Raw genomic sequence first — 19,275 nt, forward strand, 5'->3', positions numbered from 1 at the left:
TAGACTCCCTTTCTGCAGATATAAAAGAAGTAAAATCAAGTCAGGACGAAATTAGAAATGCTATAACTGAGATGCAACCTCAAATGGATGCCACAGAGGCAGGGATGGATGTAGCAGAGCAGTGAATCAGCAATATAGAAGACAAAATTATGGAGAATAATGAAGCAGAAAAAAGAGGGAAACTAAGGCGAAAGAGCAGGATATAAGAATTAGAGAACTCAGTGACTCATTAAAAGGAATAACAGCTGAATTATAGGAGTCCCAGAAGATGAAGAGAGAGAAAAAGGGGTAGAAGGTTTATGTGAACAAATCATAGCAGAAAACTTTCCTAAACTGGGGAAAGACACAGACATCAAAATCCAAGAAGCACAGGGAACTCCCATTAGATTCAACAAAAATAGACCATCAACAAGGCATATCATAGTCAAATTCACAAAATACACAGACAAGGATAGAATTATGAAAGCAGCAAGGGAAAAAAAGTACTTAAACTATAAGGGAAGACAGATCAAGTTCAGAGCAGACCTATTCACAGAAACTTGGCAGGCCAGAAAGGAGTGGCAGGATACATTGAATGTGCTGAAACAGAAAAATATGCAGCCAAGAATTCTTTATCCAGCAAGGCTATCATTCAAAATAGAAGGAGAGATAAAGAGTTTCCCAGACAAGCAAGAACTAAAGGAGTTCGTGACCACTAAGCCAGCCCTGCAAGAAATTTTAAGGGGGACTCTCTAAGGGGAGAAAAGATGAAGCAAAACAAAAAAGAACAAAAGCAGCAAACACTAGAAAGGACCAGAGAACATCACCAGGAACTCCAACGCTACAGGTAACACAATGGTAATAAATTCATATCTTTCAGTACTCATTCTACATGTCAATGGACTAAACGCCCCAAACAAAAGACATAGGGTAACAGAATGGATAAGAAAACAAGATCCATCTATATTCTGTTTACAAGAGACCCATTTTAGACCTAAAGGCACCATCAGATTGAAAGCAGATGAAGAACCATCTATCATACTAATGGTCACCAAAAGAAAGTTGGAGTAGCCATACTTATATCAGACAATCTAGATTTTAAAATAAAAACTATAATAAGAGATGAAGAAGAGCATTATATCATAATCAAGGGGTCTATCCACCAAGAAGATCTAACAATTATAAACATTTGTGCCCCCAACCCACATGGAAGCACCTAAATATATAAATCAATTAATCACAAACATAAAGAAACTCATTGACAATAATATCATAATAGTAGGGGACTTCAACACCCCACTTACAGCATGGACAATAGATCATCTAAGCAGAAAATCAACAAGGAAACAATGGCTTTGAATGACACACTGGACAAGATGGACTTAACAAATATTCAGAACATTTCATCCTAAAGCAGCAGAATACACATTCTTCTCGAGTGCACATGGAACATTCTCTAGAGTAGTCACATACTGGGACACAAATCAGCTTTCAACAAGTACAAAAAGCTTGAGATCATACCGTGCATATTTTCAGACCACAACACTATGAAACTCACAATCAACCACAAGAAAAAATTTGGAAAGACAACAAATACTTGGAGATTAAAGAACATCCTACTAACCAAGAATGAATGGGTTAATAACCAAGAAGGTTAAGAACAAATTAAAAAGTACATAGAAGCCAGTGAAACACCACAGCCCCAAAATTCTGGGGTGCAGCAAAAGCGGTCATAAAAGGGAAGCATATAGCAATGTAGGCTTTCCTAAAAAGAACGAAAGGTCTCAGATACACAACCTAACGTTACACCTTAAAAGTTGGTAAAAGAACAGCAAATAAAACCCAAAACCAGCAGAAGAAGGAAAATAATAAAGATTAGAACAGAAATCAATGCTATGTTTTTTTGCTATGTTTATTAAAAATAAACAAACAAACAAAACAAAAACAGAAAACAGTAGAACAGATAAATGAAACCAGGGGCTGGTTCTTTGAAAGAATTAACAAAATTGATAGACTCCTAGCCAGATTGATCAAAAAGAAAAAGGAAAGGACCCAAATCAATAAAATCACAAATGAAAGAGGAGAGATCACAACCAACACTGCAGAAACACAATAAGAAGAGAGTATTATGAACAGTTATATGCCAACAAATTGGGCAATCTGGAAGAAATGGATAAATTCCTAGAAACATATAAACTACCAAAACTGATATAGGAGGAAATAGAAAATTTGAACAGAATCATAACCAGTAAAGAAATTGAATTGGTAATCAAAAATCTCCCCAAAAAACAAGAGTCCAGAACTGGATGGCTTTCCAGGGGACTTCTACCAAACATTTAAAGAAGAGTTAACACCTATTCTTTTGAAGCTGTTTCAAAAAATATAAATGGAAGGAAAACTTCCAAACTCATTCTATGAGGCCAGCATTACCTTGATTCCAAAACCATACAAAGACTCCACAAAAAAGAACTACAGACCAATTTCCCTAATGAACATGGATGTAAAAAATTCTCAACAAGATACTAGCCAACCGGATCCAACAATATATTAAAAGAATTATGCACCACGACCAAGTGGGATTTATTGTTGGTATGCAGGGCTGGTTCAATATCCACAAATCAATCAATGTGATACATCACATTAATCAAAGAAAGGATAAGAACCACATGATTCTCTCAGATGCAGAGAAAGCATTTTACACAATACAGCATCCTTTCTTGATAAAAACCCTCAAGAAAGTAGGGATAGAAGGATCATACCTCAAGATCCTAAAACCCATATATGAAAGACCCACAGCTAATATCCTCAATGGGGAAATATTGAGAGCTTTCCCCCTAAGGTCAGGAACATGACAGGGATGTCCACTCTTGCCACCGTTATTCAACATAGTATTGGAAGTCCTAGCCTCAGCAATCAGATAACACAAAGAAATAAAAGGCATCCCTGGGTGTCTCAGTCCATTAGTCATCTGACGAGGCTCAGATCATGATCTCATGGTTCACAAATTCGAGCCACACGTCGGGCTGTGCTGACAGCTCAGAGCCTGGAGCCTGCTTTGGATTCTGTGTGTGTGTGTGTCTCTCTCTCTGCCACTCCCCTGCTTGTGCTCAGTCTCTTTCTGTCAAAAATAAACACTTTTTAAAAAGTTAAAAAAAAAATAAAAGTCATCCAAATTGGCAAGGAGGAAGTCAAAGTTTCACTCTTCATAGATAACATGATACTCTATATGGAAAATGCAAACGATTCCACCAAAATGCTGCTAGAACTGATCCATGAATTCAGCAAAGTCACAGGGTGTAAAATCAATGCACAGAAATGAGTTGCATTTCTATACACCAATAATGAAGCAGCAGAAAGAGATATCAAGGAATCAATCCCATTTACAATTGCACCAAAACCCATAAAATACCTAGGAATAAATCTAACCAAAAAGGTGAAAAACCTATACACTGAAAACTACAGAAATCTTACGAAAGAAATTGAAGAAGGCACAAAAAATGGAAAAATATTCCATGCCCATGGATTAGAAGAACAAATATTGTTAAAATATTGATACTACCCAAAGCAATCTACATATTCAAATGCAATCCCTATCAAAATAACACCAGCATTCTTTACAGAGCTAGAACAAACAATCCCAAAATTTGTATGGAACCAGAAAAGACCACGAATAGCCAAAGCAATCCTGGAAAAGAAAACCAAGGCTGGAGGCTTCACAATTCCGGATTTCAAGCTGTATTACAAAGCTGTAATCATTAAGACAAGTACCGTACTGGCACAAAAACAGACACTCAGATCAATGGAACAGAATAGAGAACCCAGAAATGGACCACAAACATATAGCCAACTAATCTTTGACAAAGTAGGAAAGAATATCCAATGGAATAAAGACAGTCTCTTCAACAAATGGTGCTGGGAAAACTGGATAGCGACATGTAGAAGATTGAACCTGGACCACTTTTTGACACCATACACAAAAAGAAACTCAAAATGGATGAAAGACCTAAATGTAAGACTGGAAGCCATCAGAATCCTTGAGAAGAAAGCAGGCAAAAACCTCTTTGACCTCGGCCACAGCAACTTCTTACTCAACATGTCTCTGGAGGCAAGGGAAACAAAAGCAAAAATGTACTATTGGGACCTCATCAAGATAAAAAGCTTCTGCATGGTGAAGGAAACAATCAGCAAAACTAAAAGGCAACTGACAGAATTGAAGAAGATATTTGCAAATGACCTATCAGTAAAGGGTTAGTATCCAAAATCTATAAAGAACTTATCAAACTCAACACCCAAAAAACAAATAATCCCATGAAGAAATGGGGAAAAGACATGAATAGACACTTCTCTAAAGAAGACATTCAGATGCCCAACCGACACATGAAAAAATGCTCAACATCACTTGTCACCAGGGAAATACAAATCAAAACCACAATGAGATACCACTTCACACCAGTCAGAATGGCTAACATTAACAACTCAGGCAACAACAGATGTTGGCAAGGATATGGAAAAAGAGGAACTCTTTTGCACTGCTGGTGGGAATGCAAACGGGTGCAGCCACTCTGGAAAACAATGTGGCGATTCCTCAAAAAATTAAACATATAATTACCCTATGACCCAGCAATTGCACTACTAGGTATTTATCCAGAGGATACAGGAGTGCTATTTTGAAGGGGCACATTCACCCTAATGTTTATAGCAGCACTATTGACAATAGCCAAAGTATGGAAAGAGCTCAAATGTCCATCAACAGATGAATGGATAAAGAAGACATCACACACACACACACACACACACACACACACACACACACACAAAATGAAGTATTACTTGGCAATCAAAAAGAATGAAATCTTGCCATTTGCAACAACATGGATGGAACTAGAGTATATTATACTAAGCAAAATTAGCCACTCAAAGAAAGGTAAATATCATATGATTTCACTCATATGTGGAACTTAAGATACAAAACAGATGAACATAAGGGAAGGGAAGCAAAATTAATATAAAAACAGTGAGGGGAACAAACCATACAGAGAACTAACTGAGGGGGTGCTGGCGGGGTTGGGCCAAATGGTCAAGGGGCATTAAGGAAGACACTTGTTGGGATGAGCACTGGGTGTTGTATGCTGGGGATGAATCACTGGATTCTACTCCTGAAATCATTATTGCACTATATGCTAACTTGGATGTAAATTAAAAATAATAACAATAATAATAAACATTAAAAAAATAAATAAATAAAATTTAAAAAAAGAAATTTTACAACAAAATCCCCTCTAACCACTCCTACCCTCAATCCCTGTCCACTCCTTCAACTTGAGATTTAACCACTGTGTAGTAAGTATCCTTCCAGAATATTCTCTGTATAATTTTACTACATAGAGATGTATTCATAGTAAATATACATAATGCTATTTTGCACGTAAGGTTTTGGTTTCCATGCAATCCTATCACATGTGTAGCTTCCTGTAAGCACCACCACAATCAAGATACAGATTTATTCTATTTTTACAGAGCTTCTCATGCTAGCCTTTATAGACTCATAGCCACATACACCCCCACTAATAAATTCTTAACTTTTAGCATCCACTAGTCTGTTCTCCACCTCTATGTTTTGTTATTTTTAAGAACATTATATAAATGGAATCATATAGTAAATAATCTTTACTATAATTCCCTAGACATCTACCCAAGCTGTTGTGTGTAGCAATCATTTTAACTACTGAGTAGTATTTCATGATATGGATGTACCACAATTTGTTAAACCATTCACCCATCTAAGCATGTTTGCATTGTTTTCAGTTCTTAGTATTATGAATTGAGCTACTATGAACATTTTTGTTTCTCTGGGATAAAAAGCCAAGAGTGTAATCATTGGGTCATATGGTATGTGCATGTTTATTTAGTAACATTTAGAAACTGCCTTACTTCTTCTCCTACTAGCTGTAACATTTGTTTTTACCAGCAATATATGAGTGATCCAGCTTCTCTGCATCCCTGCCAACATTTGGTGTTACCACCAGTTTATTTTAGCCATTCTGATTGTTGGAGTTTCAGTTTGCATTTCCCTAATGGTTAAGATGTTGAATACCTTTTCATGTGCATAATTTGCCATAGTATGTCCTCTTTGGTAAAATGTCTGTTCATGTCTCTTGCCCATTTTATAATTGTTTCTTTATTATTTTATTTTATTTTTTACATTCAGATTTGATAATTCTTTATATATTCTGGTGCAAGTACTTTGTCAGACACGTGCTTTGCATACTTTCTCTTAACCAGTGACTTTTTAAGAATCTGTTTTTGTCAAATTTCTACATGCACATATTTAAGTAGTGAAATAGTTAAGGCTATGAAAATAGTTAAGGCTGTGAAAAACAGCAGGACTGAACTTCTTGATGTCCCCCTCCCTAGAAGCAACCATTTTTAACTCCTTTAGCTGGCTTTTGCTATTTATGGCTACATCACTAAATAACATGTTTATTATTTCTTGATTTTTTTGGCATTTACTGCCTTGCCACTATGAAAAATGTAGATTTCCCCCCCTTTTTATTAACCCTTCCATTTATCCCTCTCCAACATGTGCATCCCATTTCCTCCAAAACAAGCCCACAATCCCTTATCCCCAATTCTAGATCCAAAACACTGTTTCATAATTCACCCAACCTGAACTCATTTGACAGCAGAACTGATGAGAAACTACTTCTAATTTTATTCCTATTGCTTAATGTAAATATTCATGTTACACTGCAGAAATATCAATATGGTTGGGTAGGGAGTGATAGCTAAGACCCTTCTGGGGATGTTTTGTAATAAACTATGTGCTGTATTACAAAAAATTTTGAAAAGCCATTGTATTTCTTAAATAAATTTAAATTCTGAAACATGTTTGGCCCAAGGGTTTTGGATATGGGATTATGGACCTGAATAATTATAATTTTAGATAAATATTCAGTGTTTACATTATTATGACTATGTAAATAAATTCAGAGGTAAGCCACGTTATGTATGATTGATGATACTATTAATGTCAAAACCATGCAGAATTACTTTTATAGATTAACACACTTTAAATTAAGTTAGAGGATAACATAAACTCATAGAATAGGAATTTTATTTGATGGTTTTCCTATATGTTATTTGGCAGAAATTTAAATTGATCATCACTTCCTTGAAGTGTTTGCTCAAATTATATGTTTTTCAGTGACACCTTCCCATTACACACTATTTTAAATCACATTCCCCCAGCAGCTTTCTATCTGCTTTGTGCTTTGTTTTGTTGGTATCTGACATGCCATATTTTTTTAGTTATTTGTTTATGGTCTGTCTCCTTCCCACTAAAATGTCAGCTTCACAAGAGGACCAAAATATTTGTTTTCTTCACTACTGTGTCTCTGTCACCTGGAACAGTGCCCAGGCCACAGTAGGTGACATACTGAATAAATGAATTTTGGTGTTTGAAGTGTAGGTATTCGTCAAGAATGAGAAAAAACAATTTTTTTAAGTTATTTATTTATTTATTTATTTATTTATTTATTTATTTATTTTTAAGTGATTTCTATACCCAACATGGGGCTTGTACTCACGACCCCAAGATCAAAAGCCATATACTTCTTTGAGTGAGCCAACCAGGTGTCCCAATAATGAGAAAAAAGATTTTATTCTGGGCAAACAAGTGCCACAAAAAGGAATTTTATTGACTTTTAATTATAACGTTTTTATTCTGACTGCTTTTGTCACTATTTTGACTGAGTAATGTTACTAGACTTATACAACAGAATTTTAGTTTCATTGCAAATACTATTTACTATTTCTGTTAAGTCAGAGACAAATTCATTATACTCCTGAATTCATTAGTATAATGCTTTTTAAGGTTACCTTTTGTGACACAGCCATTCAGAACACATAGCAGGTAGAAAAAGATTATACTTTGTGCATTTTGTTGTGCATATTTTGTTTGCATCGACTTTAAAAACACAGAAAATGAAGAGAAAATAATATGTTAATGGTACCTATTGAAAAGCGGGGGGGGGGGGTGATACTGGAAAATTGGCAGATTTTACTATTATGGGTATATAAAAATTCTAACTTAATCTAGCACATTATAAATGTTACTCAATCTCAGTGAGATGACATTCTAACATTTCATGCTAGACATGTGGAGTTTCCTGACTTGCAAACTCTAGTTAAGTGTCCAATGTCTGTCCAGGTCATGATCTCGTGGTTTGTTAGTTCGAGTTCCACATCGGGCTCTGTGCTGACAGCTCAGAGCCTGGAGCCTGCTTCAGATTCTGTGTCTCCCTCTCTCTCTGCCCCTCCCCCACTCATGCTCTCTCTCTCTCTCTCTCTCTCTCTCAAAAATACACATTAAAAAGAAAAGTATGTTACTTTACAGTAGAAGATTATTAGAAGACCATTTTAGATCATCTAGAACATCTAGAAACATCTGAAAAGTTGTATTACTCTAAAATGTTTGGAAACGGTCTATTGTAGAAATCACTACATTTAAAAAATTATGCACAGTGCATAGTAAGCATATGATGGCCAGACAGTGATGTCCAACAGCTCAAACCAAGTTGTATGGACAGAGAAGTTTTAGAGTAAAGCAAGCAGAATGAGAAAATGACTTTGTTACAGGCAAAGAAGGTGAAAATCTCATAAATTTTTTGGACCAAAGGTCATTTACCACTAAGCAGGAGATACTGATAATATACACGCTGTGGGCAAGGAGAAGGTAAAGATGGGTCTTTTATTTTTTTATTTTTTTAATGGCTATTTTTGAGAGAGAGCGTGAGCAGGGAAGGGACAGAGAGAGAAGGAGACACAGAATCCGAAGCAGACTCCAGCCCCTGAGTTGTCAGCACAATGCCTGACACAGGGCTTGAACCCACGAACCTGGAGATCATGACTTGGGCCAAAGTTGGACACTTAACCAACTGAGGCACCCAGGTGCCCCAAGACAGGTCTTTTTGAAAGAGTTGCTTTCATCACCTTGTCTTTGGCTTCTGCAGATGGTCTTTACAGAAATTCTACAAGTGATTCTGCCACAATTCTATCTACAGATCAACAAATCTGCAGAACAAATAGAAATACGTATATTTTTATTATGGATATTACCTTTTTATGCTGTATACCTTGTAAATTCTGATTTTTTTTCAGTGTAAGAATTTACAAGGAAAATATGATTGAGGTATTTATCTAAACAGAATTTATGTAGCATACATTTTCAGAAATGAATATATTTTCTATATGTACAAAATGGCAGATATTTGAAGATATACTCATGGTAACTGTTTGCTATGGTAATCCATTTTCTAAAATATGCTTGCTTTAAAACTTGCTTACTTTTTGTTATAACTTATGTTCCATATTACATACCATAGTCTCTGTACCAAAGCATTTTTGGAGGGATCATAATGCCCTCAAAATACCATTCATCTGTAACAGGGCCAGACCCCAGGTATTCTGCATAAACAATCTTCTTTAATGTTTATGAAATATACAAAATATTTATACATACATTAAAAAAAAACACTAAATTAGATCAAGCCACCCAAAATGTATGAAATTATTAGTTTAAACCAAACAAGAAACTTCTACAATAGATATTTTTTGAAGCATAAGACCAAAGAACATATAACTGAGAGTTATATTGTGATTTAATAAAAGAATATCTCTGGTCTTTGTCCCCCCACTTCTGGCACAAAACTTCCAAAGCCCTTGGAATTTCCTGAGAGATGGAAGTGTGTTATGCTAATAAAGTGACTCTAGAAGCCTCTAGATAGCTCCAGGGTGGGTGCTGGTCACCAGAAAAACCAGCCAGGTGATTAGAGGACTAGATCTTCCAGCCACCTGGCCTCCAGGGAGAGGATGAAGCCTGGATATTAATCACAAGACCAGTGATTTTATTAAGCATGCCTGTGTAATGAATCTCTTTTTAAACAAACAAACAAACAAACAAACAAACCCTGGGACATTGACACTGGGAGAATCCTCCCGGTTGGTGAACACATTGATATGCTGGGAGAATGATGTGACCAGATTCCATGAGGAGAGGGCAGAGAAATGCAAGAGTTGATGGGATTAAGGTGACAATCTGGACAAAAACTGATATATTGGAACAAGCTTTATGTGAAGTGGTTATGACTCTTATCTGAATGAATTATGGGAATGGATATTGTGTCTGGGGAAAATTACCTAGTATTATAAAACAGAAGGCATGTACATCCTTCCTTCAAGCCATATTCATTAAACATGTAAAATGGGAATGAATGATTGGCCAGGCCCATGTAATATAGAACAGAAGCTAGGGTGCTGTTAGGGACAAATCCTCCACATAATAGCCACATGTGGAATGTAAACTATGCCTTATCACAAAAGCCCGTAAGCACCTCCCAGACATGACTACTGGGATTTTGAACTAGAGAATTTCCATTTGGAGGAGCAATTACTAGCTTGCTATCAGACATTAATTAAAACTGCCTCTGAATGAAGAACATAAAATAATCTTGAAACCTGAAATATCCAGGATGTCTTGGGTGATATCAGACAAACACTCTAATGAGGAAGGCAGTGCCCAGAAGAGTTCTATAACAAAATGGAAATGGTTTGTGCAGGAACACACCAGCAGGGGAATGCACGGAGTTACACAGCATATTCCTGAGCAGGTGGACTCTTTTCCCCAGGAATGACTCTGGAACCATGTGAAGAGCTGCAGGATTCGATCATCACTTGAACGGTGCCCTGTGAACAGCTCTCAACTGACTAACAAATAGCTGCTCGGCTGATAGACGGCAGTTTCATCATGAACACACAACATTCTGTTTGGAAGGCCACCACTCTGACTAAAAACGGTAAAACAAATGGGGTTGGTGGGCTGCACTGCATGCTGTTTACCCTTATGGTCAGGCAAAAGGGCAATGGAAGATTAGCCTATAAAGGGGGGTGTCCTTACTGGGCATGGCCCCATGGAAATCACTATGGGAATCCGAAGGGTGCATTAAAGTGGGCCATGTCAGTGCCCATCAGAAGAACCCCCTTCCAGCATCAGAAGATGATTAGAATCAATGAGCAGATACCCTGGTGTGCTCACTTGAGGTAGCCACTTGGGTTAATGAAGGGAGTGGACTGAAACAATGCAGGGATGGGCCAAATCTAGACATATTCCTTTTGTACCCTCTGAGGCACAAAATGACAAGAACTGTTTTGTCTGCCAACAAGAGAGATTTAGAGGCTGCAGATGGCTATGGGGAAGATTCCTGGGGAGTGGGGGACAGTCCTGGTACATAGCTGACGAGTCACACTGATCAGACTGATGCCTGTAACCCTGGAGGGCTACAAGTGGGTCCTGACAGAAATAGACACTGACTCTGGGTTGTGCTTTGCTGACCCAGTGGTAGATGCAAATGCTCAAAGTACTATAAAAGAAGTGGAGCAGAAGATATTGCACAGATTTGGACCACTGAATCACATTTCTTCAGACTAAGGAACACACTTTACAGTCCATCATATCCAACAATAGGCAGAGAGATATAGTAGTCCGCCTTTATCCACAGGGGTATGTTCTGAGACCCTCAATGCATACCTGAAAGTGTGGTAAGTACCAAACCCTAAATATACTATGTTCTTTCCTATACCTACATCCCTATGATAAAGTTTAATTTATAAATTAAGCACAGTAAGGGATTAACAATAACTACTAAGGAAATAGAATTATAAGAATACACTATAATAAAAGTTATGTGAATGTGGTCTCTCTCTCAAACATCTTATTGTGCTGTACTCACCCTTCTTCTTGTGATAATGTGAGATGATAAAATGCCTCCATGATGAGATAAAGTGAGGTGAATGGCATAGGCATTGTGACATTAGTGTTAGGCTACTATTGACCTGACAGTAGGTCAGAAGGAGGAATACCTGCTTCTGGACCATAGTTGACCATGGTTAGCTAAAACTGGAAATGAACACCGCAGATAAGGGAGGACGACGGTATCTTCCTCAGAGTAATACTTTGGTAAAGTATTAGAACAGGCAATCGAAACACTGGTTGTCCAAATGGGGAAGGGGGAGATAGAGGCAAGGAGGGCTGGCTTACATGCCTTCACAAGTCTGTGCTCACATTCACTATTCAGGATCTGGAGCAAGGTGTGGGGGAAGATGCTGGTATGACAACTATACTTTTTTTTTCCTTTCCCATTATCACACTTAACTTTCTTTTTCCTACCTCATACAGTGGTCCCTGGGCCAAGGCTGCAACTATATTGCTGGAAGCAGGAATGATTCCTAAGCAACAAATTGTTTAAAAATATTTATATCAGAATTCCCAAGGGCCTGACGGGTGAGCTGTGCTTTCACTCTATCTGGCAACATTGGGGCTAATGAATCCAGTTATATTGCCTATTGGTAGAAATAGCCCACTAGTCCTGTACCTGTATAACCCTACCCTATATGAATGGGAGTAGACTGTGGGGTAGGCCTTTGCTAGACTTGTATTGTCTGCAAGCTAGACCAGCAAAGTGGCTGAACCTAAGGTCCCTTCCAAAGGTGAAAAGGTTTGTGTATAAATGGAGAGGAGGAATAGTGGCGAAGAATAAAGGTATGAATAAATGTGTTGTGCAGTGTGAATAAAATGTGTTTCTAATATTAATGCTTGGAAAGAAGCTCAGAGCAAGAGATATTGTCTCTTAACTCAATTATAACAAATGCCTGAAAGTGTGAAGCTGAGACCACTCCTGCTTTTGGAACTTGACAAGACCACATGGAATGAAGCCTGTAAACCTAAGTGCCCTCACTCTGAGAGAAATTATGGTCATTGTATATGATGATTATTGGACTAATTATTAGAGACTGCATGGGATTCTAGTAATGTGCCAGAATCTTTTGGCTCTTATTTTTCAGTTTATGTCTATCATAAGGTGATATGCTATAACCCACTTGGATTGTTGGGAAGATAATACTGATACAGATAACCATACTGGGAACTTGATCAATAGCTCCCTATCCTTACCCCACATTGATTCCTCTAAATCTTGCTACATTTTTTATGCTCAGTTAGGTATGTACCTTTGCCATAGAAGATCCTATGGTCAAAGAGCAGGGGATGGTCTGAATATATCTGGTCTGAGGTGGGGTGTGTAGGGGGTGGGTGGTACAGAGCTTTCAAAATCTTTGGAATTTCCTGAGTGATAGGAGCACCTTTTTTATGCTAATTAGGTGACTCTGTGTGTGTGTGTGTGTGTGTGTGTGTGTGTGTGTGTGTGTCTGTGTCTGTGTTATGGAAGCTAGATAGCTTCAGGATGAGGACTGGTCAGCAGAAAAACCACATGGTTAGAGTGCTAAAACTTTCAACCACCTGACCTCCAGGGAGAGGAAGATTTTAATCACATGGGCAGTAATTTAATTAATTGCACGTGTGTAATAAAACCCTGATAAGAAATTCAGAACAGCAAGTCCTACAAGAGCTTCCCGATTGGTGAGCACATCAATGTTCTGGGAAGATGACGGTCCTAGATTCTCTTCTCTCTACAAAGAGAAGGCATAATGAAAAACTCTATGCCCCAACCCCATCCCCCACCCCTCCCAGACCTCACTTTTCTCCTAGACTTTATGCATCTCTTCTGCTTGGCTGCTCCTGAGTTATATCTTTTATAATAAAACTATAATTAAAAGTAAAGCATTTCAGTGAGTCATTCGAAGTACCAAACCCAAAGGGGGCGTGGTAGAAACCCCCAAATTTGCTGCCAACTCAGAAGTGTGGGTATCCTGGGGTCCCTGCATGTGGCTGACAATTGAAATAAGAACAGTCTAATTGGGAATGCTGTCCTCTAACTTGTGGGACCTGACACTAACTCTGGGTAGTATCAGAATTGAATTGTAGAACACCTTGTTAGTATCCGAATTGTTAGAATGCAGACATTTTTCATAATATTTTTTAACTATTAAAACTTTAGTAAAATAAATATGATATAAAATTTACCCTTTTAATCATTTTTCTTTTTAAACTGTTTATTGAAATATAACATTATATGGAAAACATTAATAAGTAAGTACAACTTATAAGTAAACTGCTCAATCATATTTCACAAACTAAACTCACTCTTGTACCCAGCATCTGAAGAACAGAATATTTCAACATTCCAGAAAAGAAAAGAAATATGTTGAAAAGACAAGAACATTTTCATAAAATAAATATACATTAATTAAAATGAAAATGAGAGAGGTAATCATTTTCCAGTGAATATGCGTATACCCACTCTATAATATGCCTCTCCAAAATTTACATTATGGAGGACTTTCTAAGGAGCATTTGGGTTAATGTTCAAAAGCTTCTGTGGCAATATTTTAGGACATACTGAAAGTAGTCAAACAGGTTTATCATTTAAGGAGATTGTCACAAATTCAGACTCCAGGACCCTAGTGAGTGAACATTCTCAAGTCAGGAGAGTAATGAGAAAAATATTTCTTGTCCATTCTAGATATATTTCTAAAATTATGGTGCAGATATATATATAACTTACCATTTTAACCATTTTTAACTGTACCATTCGGTGGCATTAAGTATATTCACAATGCTGTGCGATAATCACCACTGTCCATTTCTAGAACTCATTCATCCCAAACAGGAATTCTGTACTCATTAAACAAGAATGCCCCATATCCACCTCCCTCCAATGCCTGGCAACCACTATTCTCCTTTCTGTCTCAACGAACTTCCCTATTTTAGGTACCTCATATAAGTGGGATCATTCAGTAGTCTGGGTTATTTCAGTTAGCATTATTTTCAAGGTTCATCCATGTTGTAGCATGCATCAAAATTCCTTTCCTTTTAAAGGCTGAATAATATTCCACTGTATGTATATACCATATTTTGTTTATCCGTTCATCTGCTGATAGACATCTTTTTTTTGTCCTTTTTGCTACTGTTAATAATCCTATGAATACTGATGTATAAATGTATGTACTGTTATACATTTTCATAAATCCATCCTCATGTATTTTTGTTGTATAAGTAAACTTTTGGAACATCTTATGATTTACTGGTCAAATAAAAATTAATGCTATCATACATTTTAAAGGGTCCAATGTTTTATTATGAGCATTAATATTTGTTCATGCTGATGATTCAGGGATAAAATAATGGACAAAAACTGGAATGTAAGCAATACTACATAGGTGTATCATAAGTATATGAGAATATTTTGCTAATTATTGGACTAAACTATATAAAAGATGAAACTGCATCAATTATTTTGTGCTTAGTCTTTCTGAATGTATTTTTAGTGGTAAATACACAGCAAGTACTTATACTTAAAGATTCTGCCTTTTTCTTTAGCAATAAAAATACAATTATCCTTGGTTAATCAGAATGTTTCAAAAGGTAAAATTTCTTAATGGTAAGCAAGGAATTTAGTGCTTTAGACCTATATGCTTGCTGGACTGGCTGCTTGATGATTGCTCTCGTTCTTTGGTAAGTTCCATCTCAATTTTGGCTTTGATTTTCTCCCAATCTATTTGGAGCTGCAAAAGAAGAAAAGAAGAAAAATACTGATATAGTATAACACAGTTTTGCTTAATCCAAGGTAACCAAGAATAAACAAAAAATAGAATGATGGCTTCTAAATCGCTAGAGAAAAAAGAGAGCATGAAAGACAGGTTAAGGGCGCCTGGATGGCTCAGTTGGTTAAGCATCCAACTTCGGCACAGGTCATGATTTCCAGGTTTGTGGGTTCGAGCCCCACATCTGTTGACAGCTCAGAGCCTGGAGCCTGCTTCAGATTCTGTGTCTCCCTCCCTCTCTCTCCCCTTCTCCCACTCACTCTCTGTCTCTCTCTGTCTTTCAAAAATCAACAAATGTTAAAAAAAAAGAAATAATGCTTAAATAAAAAATACCTTTAAGAATAAGACCAAACAAAACAATTACCACAATTAAAAGGAAAGATTCTCATCATGATTCAAAACACCAAAATCTAGTTGTAGCTGTTGATAAAACTACATCTAAATAGTCTCATGGAGCCTTCAGATTCTGCATAGGTGCCTCAGGGACAGGGGGAGAAGGTGGACTCTTCTCCTCCAAACAAGAGGAAAAATGGACAGGGCCCTAGCCATGAGGCCATGTTTCAAATGGGTTAGCATTTTACCTTTTTTTTTTTTTCACTGAGGTTTCATTAGAGCCTAGGTATGAGTAAGAATAGGGAAGCGTTTGCTTCTCCTGAGCATACTCTGAAAAAGGGACTCCATTACAACAACTATTAAAGTAATACAGACATGGTGATGGTTTAGACAACAACAAAAAGATATTAAAGAAAGTGCAGTGCATAATCAAGGCTGGGGGACATGTAAAAACAATCACTGAAAAGTACCATTTTTATGTTTCCATTTTTTTAATCTCTATGCCCAACGTGGGGCTCAGACAAAACCGGGAGATCAAGTCACATGCCCCACTGACATGGGGCCATTTTTCCAGCCATGCCTTCTACCCTGCCTTTCCCCTAAGCTGATTATACTTGCTGTTAGCTATGGACTCTGCCCTGACATCTGTGAACAATTTCTTTAGGAAAAAGCATTCTATTGTTTAGAAAAATTTGGAGATGACTACTTTAGGAATGTGTGTTGTCCCAGGCAAGGTACAGAAAAATTGGGTCCTAGATTAACCTAATTCCGATTTACAATGAAATAAGCCCCAACCCCTGAGACTGAGCCAAAAGTGAACAGGTTTTCATCTTCATGTAGGGGAGTTGAGTGAAATAAGTAGCATTAAACCAGACTTAGGTACTACTTGCTGCCTGAGCAGATTTATTTTAAGTAACTGGGAGATAAGTTTAACCTTATCAGGGCTTTGTGCCTCTTTTATGCTGGAAGTTGATAAAGTATTGGTTCTTTTTTATTTCAGTATCTTTCATCTAAATTTCTGCATGGTAATTTGTGGACATTTTGGCCACTTTAAAAAAGAGATAATTCCATATACTAGTCTATAATATATAAAATGGATGAATTAAAAGAATCCCTCTCGCTCATAGAAGATGAATGTCTGTGGTAAGATGCAAGTGACCGCTCACTGAAAGGCAGAGCAAATGTTAAGACTATTTGAAAGACCCATTTTTCAATCAGGCCAGAACTTGATGTTTTTAAATGGCAAAACACTCTATGTCTAACAAAACATTTGCAAAGAGAAAGACAAAACTTGATAAATGCCTTGGCCTTCTTCCAGCCTTAAATTGACTTACATGTGTTTCTCAGATCAATCACAATAAAACCATATATTGACCGTACACTGAGCAACTGTTGCTCTGTTGTACCAGAAGTCCATCAAGTAAATTGATGCCATCTATACTATCACTTGTTAGAGTACAAATGAGGGAGCCAGTTGATAGTTATCCTATTGAAAATGAATGCTTCACTTTCACTTTGGCATTTATCCAGTTTTAGAACAGTGTTCTGCTAATTTAGTTCTTGGACTAGAATACTAGTGGGTTTTAGATAAGGCTGTACTCATCATGACAGCTTTCAAGTGACTGATCTCTACAGCAAGACACATCTTTTCCTATTATAGGGTGTGTTAGTACTATTTGGCACTTCTTATTCTAGTCCCTGGTAAGTTCTTCTTATTCACATAGAAGTAATTTCAAAATCATACCAATTGGCTTTCCAGAGAATACAGTGGCCATCAGACATGAATTTGCTTAATCTCCTTCTTCACACAAATTTACCTACATTTGTATTCATCTCTCTTTCCCTTCTGTCTCAGGCCAACCTCTTCACATACATCCCTGATCCCATCTTCTTCCACTCCCCTGGGACATCTGCCTTCAGTTATATTACTCACATTTTCAATTTCCTTGCTACACTGGCTGCTGCTCATCATCCTTCCCCCTCAATTCTGTCTCCCTGCAAACTACCACCCTCGTTCTTCTCATTCCTGACTCTCATTTTGTCCTCAGAACACTATAATGTGACTGTGCTCCTACCACACTTCACGAACTTTTCACTAAAGCCACCATCAAGTGTTTTCATTCCTTATCCTACATATGATTAGATTACTCATTCAATAAATATTTAGTGCTTATTATACGCCAAGGATTGTTCTAGGTGCAAGGCTTCAGCAGTGAATTAATTGATAAAAATCACAGTCTTCATAGAAAGATAAGCAAAGACAAATAATAGTGGAAGATATAAAAATATATAAAATGTGAGAAGTGGTAAGAGTTTTGGAAACAGGGAAAGGAAATACTGAGTGCCAGGGGTGGAGTTGGGGGAAGGGGGTGTTGCATTCTTTTTTTATTTTTTTAATGTTCATTTATTCTTGAAAGAGACGGAGACAGAGCGTGAGCAGGGGAGGGGCAGAGAGAGAGAGGGAGACACAGAATTGGAAGCAGGCTCCAGGCTCTGAGCTGTCAGCACACAGCCCGACACGGGGCTCAAACTCATGAACCATGAGATCATGACCTGAGCTGAAGTCAGATGCTCAACCAACTGAGCCACCCAGGCACCCCTTTAAAAGCCTGACGTGGGGCTTGAACTCACAAACTGTGAGATCATGACCTGAGCTGAAGTTGGGGGCTTAACTGACTGAGCCACTCAGGTGCCCCTAAAAATATATAAAATGTGAGAAGTGGTAAGAGTTTTGGAAACAGGGAAAGGAAATACTGAGTGCCAGGAGTGGAGTTGGGGGAAGGGGGTGTTGTATTTTAAACAGAGTGGTAGGAAAAGATGTCCCTGAGAATTTGACGTGAAGACCTAAAGGAGATTAGTGAGTCCATGGGAATATCTGGGGAAGAGCACACTGACAAAAGGAAGAAAAAGGTCCTGATGCAGAAGCATTCCCTAGATCTTGTTGACCAAAGCTCTTTGAAAAATCTCTGACTGTATAATACCATTCTCTTCTGGTTTGTGCTCTCCTTTCTCAATGTTCTCAGTCTTTTTTTCCTCCTGTTTCTTTTCCCTAGACAACCTCTTTTTTTTAAAGTAATTTATACTTTGTTTTACTTAATTTTTAAAAAATTTATTTGAGAGAGACAGCATGTGTGCATGTGAGTGGGGGAGAAGAGTAGAGGGTGAGGGACAGAGGGAGAGAGAGAGAATTTCAAGCAGGCTCCACTCTCAGCATGGAGGGGACGAGCCATAATCAAGAGTTGGACGCTCAACCAACTGAGCCACCCAGGTACCCCTCCCTAGGTAACCTCTTAGCTGTTAGTATTTGTATTCACCAGGATTCCAACCACAACTTTTTTATACTTTCCTAGGAGATGACATCAACTTTCATACTTTCAACTATGCCCACATGGTCATGACCATAAATTT

General features: G+C 37.6%; 2 protein-coding genes across 13 annotated transcripts in view; one reads left to right on the forward strand and one right to left on the reverse strand.

Annotated features, from left to right (window-relative positions):
* The window catches only part of CC2H3orf80 (chromosome C2 C3orf80 homolog), a 41,563-nt gene that overhangs the window by 17,987 nt on the left and 4,301 nt on the right, over nucleotides 1-19,275 (forward strand). For 2 of the 9 annotated variants that reach the window (XM_047875763.1, XM_047875766.1), the window contains exon 3: nucleotides 10,665-10,832. The exons of 5 other annotated variants lie outside the window; for them this stretch is intronic. The gene's annotated coding sequence lies outside the window, so the exon portion shown is untranslated. Of the gene's footprint in view, nucleotides 1-10,664; nucleotides 10,833-11,372; nucleotides 11,459-12,211; nucleotides 12,317-19,275 lie in introns of those variants that run through there. 2 more of the 9 variants (XM_047875764.1, XM_047875765.1) reach the window with 2 other exon arrangements.
* Nucleotides 13,972-19,275, reverse strand: part of IFT80 (intraflagellar transport 80) — a 133,090-nt gene continuing 127,786 nt past the window's right edge. For all 4 annotated transcript variants that reach the window (XM_047875761.1, XM_047875757.1, XM_047875760.1 and 1 more), the window contains one exon: nucleotides 13,972-15,495. In XM_047875761.1, the coding sequence (XP_047731717.1) occupies nucleotides 15,385-15,495 (111 nt within the window). In that variant the 3' untranslated portion in view covers nucleotides 13,972-15,384. The remainder of the gene's footprint in view (nucleotides 15,496-19,275) is intronic.

The sequence above is a fragment of the Prionailurus viverrinus genome, chromosome C2 (assembly GCF_022837055.1).
Source record: "Prionailurus viverrinus isolate Anna chromosome C2, UM_Priviv_1.0, whole genome shotgun sequence".
In the NCBI taxonomy this organism is placed as follows: domain Eukaryota; kingdom Metazoa; phylum Chordata; class Mammalia; order Carnivora; family Felidae; genus Prionailurus; species Prionailurus viverrinus.